The 17,102-nt window shown below is 42.6% G+C and overlaps 1 protein-coding gene across 1 annotated transcript; it reads left to right on the forward strand.

Annotated features, from left to right (window-relative positions):
- Positions 1-1,680: 1,680 nt before the first annotated feature.
- LOC311137354 (cytochrome P450 2J4-like) lies at positions 1,681-16,356 on the forward strand. Its single transcript, XM_084171804.1, has 10 exons — positions 1,681-1,788; positions 2,056-2,276; positions 2,720-2,885; positions 3,937-4,086; positions 6,392-6,552; positions 6,693-6,869; positions 7,646-7,784; positions 14,462-14,649; positions 14,822-14,963; positions 15,418-16,356. The coding sequence occupies exons 2-10, from the start codon at positions 2,079-2,081 to the stop codon at positions 15,591-15,593; spliced, it is 1,497 nt and encodes a 498-aa protein (XP_084027930.1). The 5' UTR covers positions 1,681-1,788; positions 2,056-2,078; the 3' UTR covers positions 15,594-16,356.
- Positions 16,357-17,102: the final 746 nt, after the last annotated feature.

A 17,102-nucleotide genomic window follows, 5' to 3' on the forward strand; every position in this document is an offset into this window, starting at 1 on the left:
CACACTTGTGTATCAATCTGATTGATGGATTGTGTTGTGCATTAAGCAGGCTCAGGTGTATAACTGTGGCTCCTTCCACTTTCAAAGAGTAGGCAAGAGGACCAACCATGGAGAATAGTAAGATCAGATTTCCTTTTACATCATAATGAATAAGATTAAGATGGACAGAGGGCACCTGATCCTACTCTGAGAAGCATTAATAGGTGTCTGGTAATGTAATCCTTTCCTCTTGTTTCTCTTTCCCCAGCAGAGGGCAGTGGAACCCCAGTTGAAGTTTCTTAAACAGATATATTTTATTAAAGGTTCACACAGTCCCAAAGTGTGGAAAGATCATTCTCCGGAGGAACGGCAGGTCATTCTCTGGAGGAACGGCAGGTCATTCTCTGGAGGAACGGCAGGTGGCCAGAGCTTGTCAAACTACACACAAGTGTGAGGCTGTCCCCAGAAATCACTCTCATCTTTGTTTATGCTCAGACTTCTATCTCAGACCTCTATCCTTGTTTTCAACAGGGATGGTCAGGGATGAGCACACTACACTATACCCCTAAACCACTTCGTCTATGTCCCCATATTTAAATCTATCTTTAGTGCTTTTAAACATGTCTGTCCTCTTCTGTATCTGCCCTAGTATCCATTGTATTGTAGTAGCCTACCTAAAGTGTTTCAGATCTGTTTAGATACCAATACTAACTTTATTTGACATTTTAATATATTGCAGTTACTAAAATACAACAGATTGAAAAGAACAAGATACAATTAAATAATTATTTTTACAATAATAAAAAGTAAGAAAAGATTAGGTAAGGAAAAATATGTGTAGAAAAAGCAAAAAGGGAATACAATATCAATTGAGATCCTTAAAATAGTATCAATTGTACATTTACAAATGATCACGGGTGGACGGGAACCTGCTCACTCCATGCTGCTCTGAAACTTCAAGTGCCCCTAGTAAGGGATATTCAACCCGGGGGTCCGTGGAGGTACTGCAGGGGGTCCAAATCTACCAAATCGATTCATTTTTAAATGTTGATTACTTCTCCTTGCCATTAATCCAGAGGTGCAACTTTCACTGGGGACAGGGGGGGCATGACCCCCCCACATTCCGACATTTCATTTTTGTTTTATTATTGCATTGTGATACAAAAAGCGTCATCGGTGTGCTTTAGGACCATGCGGATGCCTCTGAGAGTGCGAACAGAGGCAGCTGTTGTCTGTGTGTTTTGTGCTTTTTCTCCAAGTTGTAAAAGCAAAACATGGGCACAAGGACCAATGTCCACATTTCGATCCCCAAGTTTAAACTGCAGGAGGACTACCAGCTGAACGCACCCCTGGCCTCGCTGGGCATGGTGGATGTGTTCAACCAGGACAGAGTGGACCTGTCTGGGAGTCTGTATTTGAGCTTTACTGCGTGAATAGTGCTGCTATGTATTGTTATGTAACTCTCACTTGCTTATAGTTTGTGACATTTTTAATGTATTGGAACTCATCAATTATATAATAAAGTGAAAATGAGTAGAATACTTTTTCTTTCTCTCTGTACGTTGTCTACACGATATTATGAACTAGAATGTAGTAGTCAGTATTGGCACATGACAGTCGAATATTACCTTGTGTAACCTCATTGTACAAGCATTTTACATAATCCCATTTACAAAACTAGCCTATCACAGAGACCTTCATTGTGCAGATATTGAGTAACAAATGTGCGAGTATCCCAGTCTAAATTCCTGCCCCAGTAAGAGTCAGTCTGAACAGGCTGATACATCTGGGTCACACCAAACTACAAATGTAAGTACCATTTTAGGAAACATTTTCACCATCGGTTTGGCCTGGAAAGGCAAGGAATTTGTTTACATTTGTGAAAGCCAGAAGCTGTTGAACTTTGCTCTATATCACTGCAGTCCTCCACGGATTTATGTTCTCACAGAATATGACTTGTTTATTCAAAATAAAAGTTTACGGTTTTGTCTGCTGACCGCATGTGATCTTCTACTACATGCTTCAAGAGTAAAGACTGATACTCAGGGTTTCTCCTGCTACTGTATGTGTTACCAGAGAGTTCCGTGAGGGTTTCCACCATGTTGGAGGCATTAGCCTGTCTGGAGGGACACTGGATCAATACCAAGGGGGTCCTCCTGTTCCTCTTGGTTCTGTTGGTGACCAAGTACATCCGTGATCTGCCTTCTAAGAACTACCCACCAGGCCCCTTCCCCCTGCCTTTTGTTGGGAATATGCTGAATATCAGCATCAAGGACCGCATAGGCTCCTTTAAAAAGGTAAGGACACGTGAGAGATAAGGTCGTGTGTATCTGCTCAAATTATACACTCTTAGATAAAAAGGTTACAAAAGGGTTCTTCGGCTGTCCACCATAGGAACACCCTTTTTGGTTCCAGGTAGAACCCTTTTTGGTTCCAGCTAGAATTATTTTGCTTTCCAAGTAGAACCCTCTGTGGAAAGGGTTCTACATGGAACCCAAAAAGGTTCTACCTGGAACCAAAAAAGGGTTCTTTAAAGAGTTATCCTATGGGGACACCCGAATAACTATTTTAGGTCCTAGATAGCACCTTTTCCACAACAACAAAAAATGCTATACTCAGTGACCAATTGGATGTAATCGTTCTGTAATCATCAGTTTGTATTGTAGATAGCCTATCTAACAAATTATAATGTAATTAGTGTGCTTAGTGTGACATGCCCACTGTAGTGTGTTTTCTATAGTTTGTAGAGACCTACGGGGATGTGACTACACTAGACCTGGGTGGAGGGAACCGCTGTGTGCTCCTCTCAGGTCTCAGAGGCTTTAAGGAAGCCTTTGTGGAGCAGTCCGACACCTTCACCGATCGGCCATCTTACCCCCTGAACGACAGGCTGAGCAGAGGCTTGGGTAGGCTAATATGGTAGCTTAATTAATTGAAATAATTTAGACTATTATGACAACAGTGTGCCACCAGTAGGAGTAGTAACACCAATGAGACATTTTTGGTCCACATTCTAAAATGGAGGTCACAAAATAAAATCTAAGGTCATCAATCATTTAAAAAACATAACTCTAAAATGGTATGATTAATCATTTTGCTCACAACGTTATTTCCCTTTATTTGAATTGACCAACACCAAGTGACACTTTGGATTTAGACACACCAAATTATCAATGGAATCCTCAAATGTATACATACTAAAAGGGTGTGATTAGCTAAGAATGTTCTTTAATATAGACCATTGGAGGCTGCTGAGGGGAGGACGGCTCACAATAATGGCTGGAATGGAGTCAATGGAATGGTCTCAAACACATCAAACATGTGGTTGATGCCATTCCATTGACACCATTCCAGCCATTATTATGAGCAGTCCTCCCTCAGCACCCTCCCCTGATATAGACCCCTCCCCCAATAACAGTGTACCACTGGAGAGAATGCTCAAGGTCCTTGTATATCTTTGTAATCAGTGATTTTCAAGGTGGTAACAACGATGACATAAAACTGAGGGAAACACATTATAGTAGAAAAAAAAGAAGGTATTTTAATAGCCACCTTTGTTTTTATTGATCTGTACAATATCTTAAATACATATTTTCACTGTCTAGCATTCAAAATAATATATAGATAGAGTGTATCTCTAAATCCCAAAAACATTTCATTACACTAGCTAGCCCTCAGTATTTTCTACAATGCATAAAAATGTTTTTCAGAATAAAGGATTTACATTGGCTTTCGTATTAAATAACAATTAAATATAACTGCAGTAAAATGTATTATTTGTGTAATTTTGTGTTTTTACAACATGGTGCCGAAGTCAACGGCCAGCATTTACCACCACAATTCAAGAATGACCCATCAGGCAGAACCACACAGTCATATTGGGTCTCATTTAGTCATATTGGGTCTTAGTAATTCTGTCATTGTTGCGATGTCTTGACCAGATTATGGTTTATCTAGGCCTGATCTCCTCTAACGGTCACATGTGGCGGCAGCAGAGGCGCTTTGCCCTGTCCACGCTCAAGTACTTTGGAGTGGGGAAGAAGACCCTGGAGACCGCCATACTCCAGGAGAGCCACTTCCTGTGTGAATCCTACCTGGCAGAGAGAGGTGAGGTCAGCGTTTTTGCTATACTTTTATGGTGCCCAAATCAGTGAATGAACCACAGTCTCAGTTGTTTAACTGGCACTCTTATCCAGAATGGCTAGTTGTTGTATGGTTTAATGCTATCTGGGGTTCAAACCTAAAACTTTGCTATTGTGAAGTCCAGATGTTTCTTAGCTTTGATTTCCAACCGTCTCTGATCAAGATATCCTCTCTCTACCTGTAAATGAACTATGAACGTGCATCTTGAGATGTAGTTATTTGCATACAGTATTTCCGTTAGGGAACGCCTACTCTGTGAAGTGCGAGTGTGCAATGACTCAATTCGCCCTTGTACTCCTTCTAAACAACGCTTTTTTTTTTTACTTTGGCAAAGGGTAAAATGTACAGTTGAAGTCGAAAGATTACATACACCTTAGCCAAATACATTTAAACTCAGTTTTTCATCATTCCTGATACTTAATCCTAGTACAAATTCCCTATCTTAGGTCAGTTAGGATCACCACTTTATTTTAAGAATGTGAAATGTCAGAATAATAATAGAGAGAATGATTTATTTCAGCTTTTATTTCTTTCATCACATTCCCAGTGGGTCAGAAGTTTACATACACTCAATTACTATTTGGTAGCATTGCCTTTTAAATTGTTTAACTTGGGTCAAACGTTTCGGGTAGCCTTCCACAAGCTTCCCACAATAAGTTGGGTGAATTTTGGCCCATTCCTCCTGACAGAGCTGGTGTAACTGAGTCAGGTTTGTAGGCCTCCTTGCTCGAAAATGCTTTTTCAGTTCTGCCATCAAATTTTCTATAGGATTGAGGTCTGGGCTTTGTGATGGCCACTCCAATACCTTGACTTTGTTGTCCTTAAGCCATTTTGCCACAACTTTGGAAGTATGCATGGGGTCATTGTCCATTTGGAAGACCCATTTGCGACCAAGCTTTAACTTCCTGACTGATGTCTTGAGATGTTGCTTCAAAATATCCACATACATTTATTTCCTCATGATTCCATCTATTTGGTGAAGTGCACCAGTCCCTCCTGCAGCAAAGCACCCCCACAGCATGATGCTGCCACCCCCGTGCTTCATGGTTGGGATGGGGTTCTTCGGCTTGCAAGTCCCCCTTATTCCTCCAAACATAACGATGGTCATTATGGACAAACAGTTCTATTTTTGTTTCATCAGACCAGAGGACATTTCTCAAAAAAGTAAGATCTTTGTCCCCATGTGCAGTTGCAAACCGTAGTCTGGCTTTTTTATGGCGGTTTTGGAGCGGTGGCTTCTTCCTTGCTGAGCGGCCTTTCAGGTTATGTCGATATATGACTAGTTTTACTGTGGATATAGATACTTTTGTAACTGTTTCCTCCAGCATCTTCACAAGGTTCTTTGCTGTTGTTCTGGGATTGATTTGCACTTTTCGCACCAAAGTACGTTCATCTCTAGGAGACAGAACACGTCTCCTTCCTGAGCGGTATGACGGCTGTGTGGTCCCATGGTGTTTATACTTGCGTACTATTGTTTGTACAGATGAACGTGGTACCTTCAGGCATTTGGAAATTGCTCCCAAGAATGACCCAGACTTGTGGAGGTCTAAAAAAAAAATTCTGAGGTCTTGGCTGATTTCTTTTGTTTTTCCCATGATGTCAAGCAAAGAGGCACTGAGTTTGAAGGTAGGCCTTGAAATACATCCACAGCTACACCTCCAATTGACTCAAATTATGTCAATTAGCCTATCAGAAGCTTCTAAAGCCGTGACATCATTTTCTGGAATTTTCCAAGCTGTTTAAAGGCACAGTCAACTTAGTGTATGTAAACTTCTGACCCACTGGAATTGTAATACAGTGAACTATAAGTGAAATTACTTGAGTCATGCACAAAGTAGATGTCCTAACCGACTTGCCAAAACTATAGTTTGTTAACAAGAAATGTGTGGAGTGGTTGAAAAATGAGTTTTAATGACTCCAATCTAAGTGTATGTAAACTTCCGACTTCAACTGTATAAGACTGAGTCCAATCGGTTCATAACAGATTTTAGTTTTGGGAACAGAAAACTGTATTGAGATCAAATGTTTAATCAATAAGAAAATTAGCATAATGTTGGCCAAAATCCATCTCGGTCGATGTTCTCCCACTGCCGGCCACTGGGCTTCCTCTCATCACCATATTTGGTAGTGATTGGAAACGCCAACCAGATGCTTCACACTTATACATCTGGTGAAATATCTGGCTCATTGTTCTATCTGTGTCTAAACTGTCTGAGTAAGACATCTTCATTTATCCACCATCTTTGACCCAACCTCTGATCTGTTTCAGGCCTGCCCTTTAACCCTGAAGTCGTCACCAACAATGCAGTGGCCAACATCGTGTGCACCCTGGTGTTTGGTCATAGGTTCAAATACAATGATCACCACTTCCACCACATGCTGAAATGCTCAGAGGATGTTTTTCAGCTGCCTGCTACCTTCTGGGGATCGGTATGATCTGTCTGCTATTCTCTGTTTGGTGATCAGTGTGTCTCTTTGGCAAAGTGAGTTATAGTGCATAGAATCTGCAAGGACACAGATTCTCCTCAGGAAATCTACCTTCTCAGGCTAATTTCCTGTTCTTTCGACAGATGTATAATCAGTTTCCGACACTGCTGCACTATTTACCTGGGAGGCACCAATCAGCCTTCATCAACCTTGGTACCATAAAGCAGTTTATCAGAGAGGAAGTAGAGGAACACAAAGAGGACAGAAACCCGTCCAACCCCAGAGACTACATAGACTGTTACCTCGAAGAGATAGAGAAGGTAATACCACTGCTGGACTTTTTCAGCTCTTTTACATTTACATTTACGTCATTTAGCAGACGCTCTCATCCAGAGTGACTTACAAATTGGTGCATTCAACTTATAATAGCCAGTGGGACAACCACTTTTTTTTAATGGGGGGTGGGGGAGGGGTGGGTAGAAGGATTACTTTTATACTATTCCAGGTATTCCTTAAAGAGGTAGGGTTTCAAGTGTCTCCGGAAGGTGGTCAGTGACGCCGCTGTCCTGGCGTCGTGGGGGAGCTTGTTCCACCATTGGGGTGCCAGAGCAGCGAATAGCTTTGACTGGGCTGACTGAAATGTGCTTCCGTAGAGGTAGGGGGGCTAGCTGGCCAGAGGTGGATGAACGTAGTGCCCTCGTTTGGGTGTAGGATCAGAGCCTGAAGGTAAGGAGGTGCCATTCCCCTCACAGCTCCGTATTCAAGCACCATGGTCTTGTAGTAAATGCGAGCCTCAACTGGAAGCCAGTGGAGTGTGCTGAGGAGCGGGGTGACATGAGAGAACTTGGGAAGGTTGAACACCAGACGGGCTGCACGACTTTTAACTTTTAATAGTTATTGCTTGTGATCTACTCTAATGTCTTTAGAATTAAGATGGTTTGTTCGTCATATTTTGGGCTAATTTCATCAAGAAAATATTACATTTGTGGTTTAATATGACTGAATATGTAAATTGTCAGCAAACCTCCCACAGCCTAACAGTGCATGATGATTTGACCTCAACTTGACTTCACCTGATGACCACTTCCCCGTGCAGAATCAAGATGGGGCGGCTGGCTTCACTGAGGAGAACCTGCTGTACTGTGTGGTGGATCTGTTTGGGGCTGGGACAGAGACGACGTCCAAAAGCCTTCGCTGGGCAATGCTGTACATGGCCAAGTACCCCGACATTCAAGGTGTGACACTGGGGGAACACATCTATTACTATAAAAAAATGTGGGGTCAAAGGGCTGGTTTCCCGGACACAATAGAAAGTCTTCATTGAGCATGCTTTTTAGTCCAGAACTAGGCTTCATCTGTGTTCAGGAAACAGGCCCTAAGAGGAAACAGGCCCTAAGAGGAAACAGGCCCTAAGAGTAAACAGGCCCTAAGAGGAAACAGGCCCTAAGAGTAAACAGGCCCTAAGAGTAAACAGGCCCTAAGAGGAAACAGGCCCTAAGAGGAAACAGGCCCTAAGAGGAAACAGGCCCTAAGAGTAAACAGGCCCTAAGAGTAAACAGGCCCTAAGAGGAAACAGGCCCTAAGAGTAAACAGGCCCTAAGAGGAAACAGGCCCTAAGAGTAAACAGGCCCTAAGAGGAAACAGGCCCTAAGAGGAAACAGGCCCTAAGAGGAAACAGGCCCTAAGAGGAAACAGGCCCTAAGAGTAAACAGGCCCTAAGAGTAAACAGGCCCTAAGAGGAAACAGGCCCTAAGAGTAAACAGGCCCTAAGAGGAAACAGGCCTTAAGAGTAAACAGGCCCTAAGAGGAAACAGGCCCTAAGAGTAAACAGGCCCTAAGAGTAAACAGGCCCTAAGAGGAAACAGGCCCTAAGAGGAAACAGGCCCTAAGAGGAAACAGGCCCTAAGAGGAAACAGGCCCTAAGAGTAAACAGGCCCTAAGAGTAAACAGGCCCTAAGAGGAAACATTAGGTGTATTTTGATCTGTTTTTTAAATCTAATTGTACTGCTTGCATCAGTTACTTGATGTGGAATAGAGTTCCATGTAGTCATGGCTCTATTTAGTACTGTGCGCCTCCCATAGTCTGTTCTGGACTTGGGGACTCTGAAGAGACCTCTTGTGGCATGTCTTGTGGGTTATGCATGGGTGTCCGAGCTGTGAGCCAGTAGTTCAAACAGTCAGCTCGGTGCATTCAACATGTCAATACTTCTCACAAATACAAGTCGTGATGAAGTCAATCTCTCCTCCACTTTGAGACAGGAGAGATTGACATGCATATTATTAATGTTAGCTCTCTGTGTACATCCAAAGGCCAGCCGTGCTGCCCTGTTCTGTGCCAATTGCAATTTTCCTAAGTCCCTTTTTTGGTAGTCCTGGTGTGACAAAACTAGGGCCTGTAGGACCTGCCTTGTTGATAGTGCTGTTAAGAAGGTAGAGCAGTGCTTTATTATGGTCAGCCTTCTCCCCATCTTAGCTACTGTTGTATCAATATGTTTTGACCATGACAGTTTACAATCCAGGGTTACTCCAAGCAGTTTAGTCTCCTCAACTTGCTCAATTTCCACATTATGTATTACAAGATTTAGTTGAGGTTTAGGGTTTAGTGAATGATTTGTCCCAAATACAATGCTTTTAGTTTTTGAAATATTTAGGACTAACTTATTCCTTGCCACCCACTCTGAAACTAACTGCAGCTCTTTGTTAAGTGTTGCAGTCGTTTCAGTCGCTGTGGTAGCTGGCATATTTATTGTTGAGTCATCCGCGTACATAGACACACTGGCTTTACTTAGTAAAGATTTTAAAAAGTAAGTGGCCTAGACAGCTGCCCTGGGGAATTCTGTATCTACCTGGATTATGTTGGAGAGGCTTCCATTAAAGAACATCCTCTATGTTCTGTTAGACAGGTAACTCTTTATCCACAATATAGCAGGGGGAGTAAAGCCATAACACATACGTTTTTACATCAGCAGCCTATGATCAATAATGTCAAAAGCCGCACTGAAGTCTAACAAAACAGCCCCCACAATCTTTTTATCATCAATTTCTCATTCAATCATCAGTAATTTGTGTAAGTACTGTGCTTGTTGAATGTCCTTCCCTATAAGCGTGCTTAAAGTCTGTTGTTAATATGTTTAATATAAAATAGCATTGTATCTGGTCAAACACCATTTCTTCCAAATGTTTATTGAGGGTTGGTAACAGGCTGATTGGTCGGCTATTTGAGCCAGTAAAGGGGGCTTTACTATTCTTAGGTAGCGGAATTACTTTTGCTTCCCTACAGGCCTGGGGGCACACACATTCTAGTAGGCTTAAATATGGCAAATAGGAGTGGCAATACCGTCCACTATTATCCTCAGTAAGTTTCCATCCAAGTTGTCAGACCCCGGTGGCTTGTCATTGTTGATAGACAACAATAATCTTTTCACCTCTTCCACACTCACTTGACGGAATTCAAAATTACAGTGCTTGTCTTTCATAATTTGGTCAGTTATACTTGGATGTGTAGTGTCAGAGTTTGTTGCTGGCATGTCATGCCTAAGTTTGCTAATCTTGCCAATGAAAAAATCTTTAAAGTAGTTGACAATATCAGTCGGTTTTGTGATGAATGAGCCATCTGATTCAATGAATGATGGAGCTGAGTTAGCTTTTCTTTCCCAAAATTTCATTTAAGGTGCTCCAAAGCTTTTTACTATCATTCTTTGTCATTTATCTTTGTTTCATAGTGTAGTTTCTTCTTCTTTTTATTCAGTTTAGTCACATGATTTCTCAACTTGCAATACGTTTGTCAATCGGATGTGCAGGCAGACTTATTTGCCATTCCTTTTGCCTCATCCCTCTCAACCATACCATTTTTAAATTCCTCGTCAATCCACAGGGATTTAACCGTTTTAACCTTGTATACACAATATTAGGCCCATCCTTTGGAACTTTGGTTTTCCTAGAAAAGGCTACTATATTGGGATCACTACATCTGATGTATCTGGATTCTGCTTTCATGCAGATTTCTGCAGCATTAGTAAAGATGTGATCAATACATGTTGATGATTTCATTCCTGTGCTGTTTGTAACTACCCTGGTAGGTTGACTGATAACCTGAACCAGGTTGCAGGCACTGGTTACAGTTTGAAGCTTTTTCTTGAGTGGGCAGCTTGATGAAAGCCAGTCAATATCTGAATTACCTTGAAAATATACCTCTCTGTTGATATCACATACATTATCAAGTATTTCACGAGTATTATCCATATACTGACTGTTAGCACTTGGTGGTCTATAGCAGCTTCAAGAATGGGCTTTAGGCGAGGCAGATTAACCTGTAGCCATATTACTTCAACAGTATTTAACATGAAATCCTCTCTAAGCTTTACAGGAATGTGGTTCTGAATATAAACAGCAACACCTCCACCATTGAAATTTCTGTCATTTCTGTAAATGTTATAACCTTGTATTGCTACCACTGTATCATCAAAGGTATTATCTAAGTGAGTTTCAGAGATCAGAATATGAATGTCATCTGTTACTAGCAAATTATTGATTTCATGAACCCTGTTTCTTAAGCTACACATGTTAACGTGGACTATTTTGAGCACTTTTCTTCTGGGATGCTTACTTGTTTTCATTGCTTTACTGGGAAGCTTAGCAGTAGTAGATATGCTCATGTTATTTATGTTAGTGCAAGGTGAGCTGCACACAGTGGACTTCCTACCAGGGCACACAGCCTCAGTGCTAACAGTATACAGTGCCTTCGGAAAGTATTCAGACCCCTTGACTTTTTCCATATATATATATTTTTTATCCTCAGCAATCTACACACAATACCCCATAATGACTTATTTACATAAGTATTCAGACCCTTTGCTATGAGACTCGAAATTGAGCTCAGGTGCATCCTCTTTCCATTGATCATCCTTGAGATGTTTCTACAACTTGATTGGAGTCCACCTGTGGTAAATTGAATTGATTGGACATAATTTGGAAAGGCACACACCTGTCTATATAAGGTCCCACAGTTGACCGTGCATGTCAGAGCAAAAACCAAGCCATGAGGTCGAAGGAATTGTCCGTAGAGCTCCGAGACAGGATTGTGTCGAGGCACAGATCTGGGGACGGGTAACAAAAAATGTCTGCAGTATTGACAGTCCCCAAGAACACAGTGGCCTCCATCATTCTTAAATGGAATAAGTATGTAAGCACCAAGACTCTTCCTAGAGCTGGCCGCCCGGCCAAACTGAGCAATCGGGGGAGAAGGGCCTTGGTAAGGGAGGTGATCAAGAACCTGATGGTCACTCTGACAGAGCTCTAGAGTTCCTCTGTGGAGATGGGAGAACCTTCCAGAAGGACAACCAGTTCTGCAGCACTCCACCAATCAGACCTTTATGGTAGGGTGGCCAGACGGAAGCCACTCCTCAGTAAAAGTTACATGACAGCCTGCTTGCTTGGAGTTTGCCAAAAGGCACCTAAGACTCTCAGACCATGCGAAACAACATTCTCCGGTCTGATGAAACCAAAATTGAACTCTTTGGCCTGAATGCCAAACGTCACGTCTCGAGGAAACCTGGCACCATCCCTAGGGTAAAGCATGGTGGTGGCAGCATCATGATGTGGGGGTGTTTTTCAGCAGCAGGGACTGGGAGACTTATCAGGATCAAGGCAACAATGAACAGAGCAAGTACAGATAGATCCTTGATGAAAACCTGCCCCAGAGCGCTCAGGGCCACAGACTGGTGTGAAGGTTCACCTTCCAACAGGACAACAACCCTAAGCACACAGCCAAGACAACGCAGGAGTGGCTTCGGGACAAGTTTCTGAATGTCCTTGAGTGGCCCAGCCAGAGCCTGGAATTGAACCTGATCGAACATCTCTGGAGAGACCTGAAAATTACTGTGCAGCAACGCTCCCCATCCAACCTCACAGAGCCTAAGAGGATCATGCAGAGAAGAATGGGAGAAACTCCCCAAATACAGGTGTGCCGTGCTTGTAGTGTCATACCCAAGAAGACTCGAGGCTGTATATTGCTGCCAAAGGTGCTTCAACAAAGTACTGAGTAAAGGGTCTGAAAACTTAAATGTGATATTTCAGTTATTTATCTTTTATAAATTAGCAGAAATTTCTACAATCCTGATTTTCCTTTGTCATTATGGGGTATTGTGAGAGAAAAAAAAACTATTTAATCTATTTAGAATAAGGCTGTAATGTAACAAAATGTAGAAACGTCAAGACGACTGAATACTTTCCGAATGCACTGTCAATCTGGTTCCTAGGCACATGATTACTGCATACAATAGCTATAGGATCAGCAGAGGCATTCAGGGCAGTTAGAGGGACATAAATTAGGTTACTTACATTGTGTTTACCAACGTCACTGGTATAATGTATATTTGCTGAAGCATAATGACAACTCCGCTTCACAATGGTAGGGATTAACTGAGCTGGGCTTGGGTCATTGATAAGTCATTGTCTCAACGCAGCCTTATAATGCTGTGAAAGGATCCAGGAACCCACATATTTTGGGTGGATCCCATCCTCCTTATAAAATGTGTTTTGTTTCCAAAAGGTATCAAAATTGTCAACAAAAGTTACACCCATTAAACTGCAATAATCACATAGCCAGTTGTGAAGAGAATATAATCCTGCTAAAGTGTTCAATGCCACGATTCAGAGAGGGCACAGGGCCAGATAGCAGAGAGTCAATCAGCTCTTTAAAATCCAGTTTCAACTGTTCAGAGTTGCTCTTCATAATGTCATTAAAACCCACATGGACTACGATAGCGCAATCCATGCAAAAACAAGTTCGGTATTTATATTTAACTAATATTGGTTATGTTTTAGTCAAAAATTGCAAACCGAGTGTTTCCAGCATACAGTGTTCAGCTGCGCACTCTGAATGAATGAATTCTGGCACTGATGACAACCCTCTGTGGCCCTAAGAGGAAACCGGCCCTAAGAGGAAACAGGCCCTAAGAGTAAACAGGCCCTAAGAGGAAACAGGCCCTAAGAGGAAACAGGCCCTAAGAGTAAACAGGCCCTAAGAGGAAACAGGCCCTAAGAGGAAACAGGCCCTAAGAGGAAACAGGCCCTAAGAGGAAACAGGCCCTAAGAGTAAACAGGCCCTAAGAGGAAACAGGCCCTAAGAGTAAACAGGCCCTAAGAGGAAACAGGCCCTAAGAGTAAACAGGCCCTAAGAGGAAACAGGCCCTAAGAGGAAACAGGCCCTAATAGGAAACAGGCCCTAAGAGGAAACAGGCCCTAATAGGAAACAGGCCCTAAGAGGAAACAGGCCCTAAGAGTAAACAGGCCCTAAGAGGAAACAGGCCCTAAGAGGAAACAGGCCCTAATAGTAAACAGGCCATAAGAGTAAACAGGCCATAAGAGGAAACAGGCCCTAAGAGGAAACAGGCCCTAAGAGGAAACAGGCCCTAAGAGGAAACAGGCCCTAAGAGTAAACAGGCCCTAAGAGGAAACAGGCCCTAAGAGTAAACAGGCCCTAAGAGGAAACAGGCCCTAAGAGTAAACAGGCCCTAAGAGTAAACAGGCCCTAATAGGAAACAGGCCCTAAGAGGAAACATGCCCTAAGAGGAAACAGGCCCTAAGAGTAAACAGGCCCTAAGAGTAAACAGGCCCTAAGAGTAAACAGGCCCTAAGAGGAAACAGGCCCTAAGAGGAAACAGGCCCTAAGAGTAAACAGGCCCTAAGAGTAAACAGGCCCTAAGAGGAAACAGGCCCTAAGAGTAAACAGGCCTTAAGAGGAAACAGGCCCTAAGAGTGAACAGGCCCTAACAGTACTCTGTTATAATAGCCTAGTGCTTACCAGAAGAATGACTTGTTTTATGGCTTTATTAATCAATTATACTGCATGCGCTATGCAGCCATCTGCTCTAGACAATCATTAACTTCCTCATTCTGACTTCCTCCGTAGAGAAGGTGCAGGTGGAGATCGATGAGGTCATAGGTTCGGCTCGCCAGCCCTCAATGGACGACCGAGCCGAAATGCCGTATACCTACGCTGTGATTCATGAGATCCAGAGGTTTGGGAACATCGTCCCCTTCACGCCTCCCAGAGTGGCCAGTAAGGACACCACCGTGGCGGGGTTTCTAGTGCCCAAGGTGGGTGTAGGGTCGATGGATGGTGGTGGAGATGTTGTGATTCTACTGCTGGAGTACATGATCAACTGAATGTTTGAGTTGATGCGTGTTGGTGCAATGGTGCATGTTGACGTCACACTGAAGGTTTTACTGGCAATGCCATTTGACAAATGGACTCTTCTGTTTTGCACAGGGAACAATGGTGCTTCCCATGTTAAAACCAATCCTACAGGACAGAAATGAGTATGCAACCCCTGATCAGTTCAATCCTGGACATTTCCTGGATAAAAATGGAAGATTTGTCAAAAAAGACAATTTTATCCCATTTTCTATAGGTAATGTATTATTAAAATGCACTTAAAATGTAAATTGTTTATGTATACTGTTAATCCATAACAAAAACCCTTAATTTGTCTCCCAAACATGTATCACTATCCTATCTTGCTTCAATCCGCCCTACCAGAGAAACGGTTGTTCAAAATGGAATGTGCTACTGCAGATTCTTGAGGAGACATTAGACAGAACTATTATGGTTTTCATTTTCCATAGAGTCTGCCAAGACACGTAGAGGGTGGAATGGTGGAGAACACACACACACACACACACACACACACACACACACACACACACACACACACACACACACACACACACACACACACACACACTCCATATCCATCCTCATGTTAAAGATGTGTGTGTGTGTGTGTGTGTGTGTGTGTGTGTGTGTGTGTGTGTGTGTGTGTGTGTGTGTGTGTGTGTGTGTGTGTGTGCTCTCCTCTCTCTCAGGTAAGAGGATGTGTCCAGGGGAGCAGCTGGCCAGGATGGAGCTGTTTCTGTTCTTCACCTGTCTGCTCCAGAGGTTCACCTTCACACCTCCACAGGGCTGGGAGCTTGGCCTGGAGGGCCAGGTGGGCATCATCAGTGGACCAAAGCCCTTCAAAATCTGTGCCCTGCCTCGATAAGACACCTTGGGTGACTCTCTATTGTATTTTGTTGATTCCTTGTGTTCTCTCTCCTTGCCTCCTTCTCAAAATACATTGGAGGAGAAGATCCGAGGGGGGGAACCTCAGATCTTTTGCTCCAATGTGCCTTGAGAAGGAGACGAGGATGTGAGGAATCAAGTAAATACGATTTATATTAATTCCTTGTGCTTTGTGTAGGACTAGGCCCTGCATGAACTGGTTGATGAAGTTGATTTACATTGTTTGTCAAACCTGTCTAAAATATTTTGTACTCAAACTGAGGAAATAGGTTTATGGTAGTAGGGGGTGGAGAGAATTCCAGCATACAGCTGATATATCATGATTTTTATATTGTAAGAGTGCAGGCAAATTCAAATACAAATTCTTTATTTATTTATTTTTACTGGAAATTAGATTTGTGGAAGACATTGTTTACAAAATGTGTTTCCTTTACTTATTTACTTCCCTGAAAAACAAAACACAGCATTTTCTTTCTCTTGAACATACTCTGCTCCCGTAAGGTACCAGGTAAAGCCAAAGTAGCACTTCAACGATATATAATCAGAGTTCAGAATATAGTTCAATGGTCAAAGGTCAATCAAGGCAAGGTCAAGGCAAGTTGTCATTTTTATCTTAAGCCTACTTATCTTAATCATACTTATTTCAAATCTTCTGCAATACTGTATATTTCAAATGAACACATGAATGAAAAGCAGTCTCTCCACTTCATAAATTAACAATAAAAATAATCACATTCATTCAATCATGGATTGTCATTATATTTGCACATGATCACAATCTATAACCCAAATATAGCACACCTCACTGTACATTTACATTACATTTACATTTACATCATTTAGCAGACGCTCTTACCCAGAGCGACTTACAGGAGCAATTAGGGTTAAGTGCCTTGCTTAAGGGTACATCGACAGATTTTTCACCTAGTCGGCTCGGGGATTAGAACCAGCCATCTTTCGGTTACTGGCACAACGCTCATACCCACTAAGCTACCTGCCGCCCAAAACTATTAATTCCTTGCTTAGTCTGTCATTTGACAATTCAAAACAAGACATGGGCTTACTGATGATGAATGAAACTCAGGGACGCAACTTTCACTGGGGACGGACGGACGGACGGACGGACGGGGGCTGGTGGGGGTGGACGACAGACGGGGGCGACGACATGTCCCCCCTACATTCTGAATTTGCATTTTTGTCCCCCCCAGTTTTATCATTGGAATGTGGTACAAAACGCGCAACAGTGTGCGTTCAGGTAGGCTGTTTGGAGTGTTTATCCAACTGGATTTAAGACCGTGCAGGCACGAAACAGCGGGCTGACAGGCTATGTGAAGGCAAAGCTTCTGGAAGGCTGGCTGGACCAGCACAGGAGAGTTGAGCATAGTTCAGTCTGTACGCGTTGCAGTCTTTCAATGAGTTGTAAAAGGATGCAGAGCAGAAACTATCTACTCTTTATTTGACTGATGTAGCTGGCAATGTAACTGCTCTT

This window comes from Coregonus lavaretus (assembly GCF_964263955.1).
Source record: "Coregonus lavaretus genome assembly, chromosome: 11".
Classification (NCBI taxonomy): domain Eukaryota; kingdom Metazoa; phylum Chordata; class Actinopteri; order Salmoniformes; family Salmonidae; genus Coregonus; species Coregonus lavaretus.